A 2374-nucleotide genomic window follows, 5' to 3' on the forward strand; every position below is an offset into this window, starting at 1 on the left:
ACAAGAGCAATTGGTTCGATATCGCCCGTGATAACGCAAGGCGGTATTGTGCAGAATATAGCTATTGTACGTCTTGATAAAACGCCGAACAACGACGTATCTACATTAAACCACCATCCGTCGAATGTGCCTGTGACGGCGATATAATCGACACTGTGGTACTTGAGTCGTGACTACAGATATCAGTTGCATCGAAGAAGATATATATCTACGTCAGTGGCGTCAATCAGGTGAGTTTACTGTGCCATCAAACGCAGCACGGAGACGCTTCAATTATGTATGACTCGGCTGGTTTTGTTAGTGCTGGACTTCGGATCGTAATATAACGTTGGGGGACTACGAGTGGTTAATAAAGACCTCGTTTTTTCATGTTGCGGATTGATCCTTAGTGACAAAGCGACATAAAGCCAGCTCACAAGTATGTTTATGGACGGGTCAACGCAGCTTGATTAAGTCAAGCACTGGCTGAACAAACCGCTCTCAAATAGCTCGGAGAATAGCACCGGGATGGACGTTTGTCTCTCATCCCACAAGCTACTTTGGAGCAGTGGCACCGATGTTAGACCAGAACTGACCAGCGAAGTAATCCCTGAGCTTCATCATCCACGTGACCCAATCTCCTAGGACAATTCCACCGAAAAAGGGCAATTGAGTCACTCCTCCGTTTGGTCCAAGCGGTAAGACTAATGCCTCGGTGCTCATTCCAGTGTACAGTTTGGTGAAACCCAGTTTTTTCTTGCGGATAACCGCAGTTAGCTCGCCCGCTAGAAACTTGCCTTGCTCACCAGCAATGAATGCCATCTTTTGTGACGAGTGGTTGCATACGTCGCCCAGAGCGAACATTTTTGCGTAGCTTGCATCGTCCAGTTGCAGCTGTTCATTCACCTTGACCGCTCCTCGCTCGTCACCAGGTTTGGATTCATATCACGCACAAGCTCTGCGGCAGGGTGGAAGCCGCTACAGAGCAACTGGATGTCCGATTCAATCGCTGTTCCTTGATTTGTATACAAAGTGCGTGTCTCGAACCCGTTTCCGGTCATCCTCTCCGACAACCGCTCACCCAAGATCACTTTGACGCCCAGATCCGCAAGTGACGCGCTCAGCTTCACGTAGAACTTGTCACGGAGATTGCTACCGGAGATCAGCCTCGCGTTGGCTTCGAGCAGCATCACAGATTTGTTGGGGTACTTGGACTTGATCTCAGCTGCTACTTCACAGCCCACAGCACCTCCGCCCACCACCAAGATCCGGTTCGCTGTCTCAATGTGACTACGCACATCCTGGAGCTTGGATTCGTGGTCGGATCGAGCATAGTCATGAATGTCTTGCTTGATGGGCGCAGTGTAAGTGCTTCCCATGGCCAAAACCAAGTTGTCGAAGTGCAGTGAAGTCGTTGACGTACTCTCATTGTCGTTGTTGTCGATTGTATGGTACAAGATCTCATTCGTGGCGGCTGAAATTTTTGTAACGACACCGCGCACGATGCGAACAAACTTGGTGGCGTTCTTGGAAATTGCATTGTCGTACGGGATGAACATCTTGTTCATAAAGCTCGCGTTGGCGTAGGCTCGAGGAGCCCCAACGACGTGATAGAAGTACGCACTCTTCTCCAGAACTACTACGTCCGTCTTGTCGGACTCTGTGAGATTCTTTGCCAATGCCTGCGCGGTGTTGATACCCGCTGGTCCTCCTCCAACAATCACAGTACACGTCATGTTGCTGCTGAGGGATATTGCTTGTACTGGGTGTGTTGTTGACTGCAAATTTGGTTGTGATGTTACAAAGCTGCATAACTTGTATGAGACTGCGTAAAGCATGTAAAAAGTTTGCGTGTACCGATATGTAACTACATGTGCTACTGTACTATTATACTGAAGTTAGCCTAAAAAAGGTGTATTCCATAGCGAAGCAGAGCGAAGCAAGGGAATTGTGTTTTCCACACCAGTTTTTTTTAGTACCGGTATACCGAAACGGTACCGGTATACACTGCTCCTGCTTGTTGCTGACCACACGTGGCGAGCTCTCTCACTTCGTATTTGGAGAACAAGCAGCAAGCAGTCAAGAAATACCCGCCTCTCCTCGTCCCTTTTTGGATCGAGCTGATGGTCAATGCATAAGCTCTCATTAATGTATTTGTTCGTTTGACCCCCAACGATTGTGGAAAGGTAAAAAAATACAGTAGCAGGAAAAAGTTGTAGGCTTCCTTCAGGCATGTTATGATTACGAATCAGCGAAATGAATACAGAAGTCCCCGTGAATTAGCGTGGCTTGCACCTCATATACCCCTTTATATCGGATCATATAGATGGAAAGCATTTTTTACTAATCAGAAGTCGCTTTTATTTTCCTATAAAAATTAATAAGACGGCTCCCT

The 2374-nt window shown here is 47.4% G+C and overlaps 1 protein-coding gene across 1 annotated transcript; it reads right to left on the minus strand.

The window, feature by feature from the left end:
- Positions 1–534: 534 nt before the first annotated feature.
- PITG_09165 (pyridine nucleotide-disulfide oxidoreductase, putative) lies at positions 535–1715 on the minus strand (the record flags this gene model as incomplete). The annotated part of the gene is made up of 3 exons (XM_002903431.1): positions 535–690; positions 748–893; positions 962–1715. The coding sequence occupies 3 exons, from the start codon at positions 1713–1715 to the stop codon at positions 535–537; spliced, it is 1056 nt and encodes a 351-aa protein (XP_002903477.1).
- Positions 1716–2374: the final 659 nt, after the last annotated feature.

Source organism: Phytophthora infestans, genomic scaffold (assembly GCF_000142945.1).
Source record: "Phytophthora infestans T30-4 supercont1.14 genomic scaffold, whole genome shotgun sequence".
Lineage (NCBI taxonomy): Eukaryota > Oomycota > Peronosporomycetes > Peronosporales > Peronosporaceae > Phytophthora > Phytophthora infestans.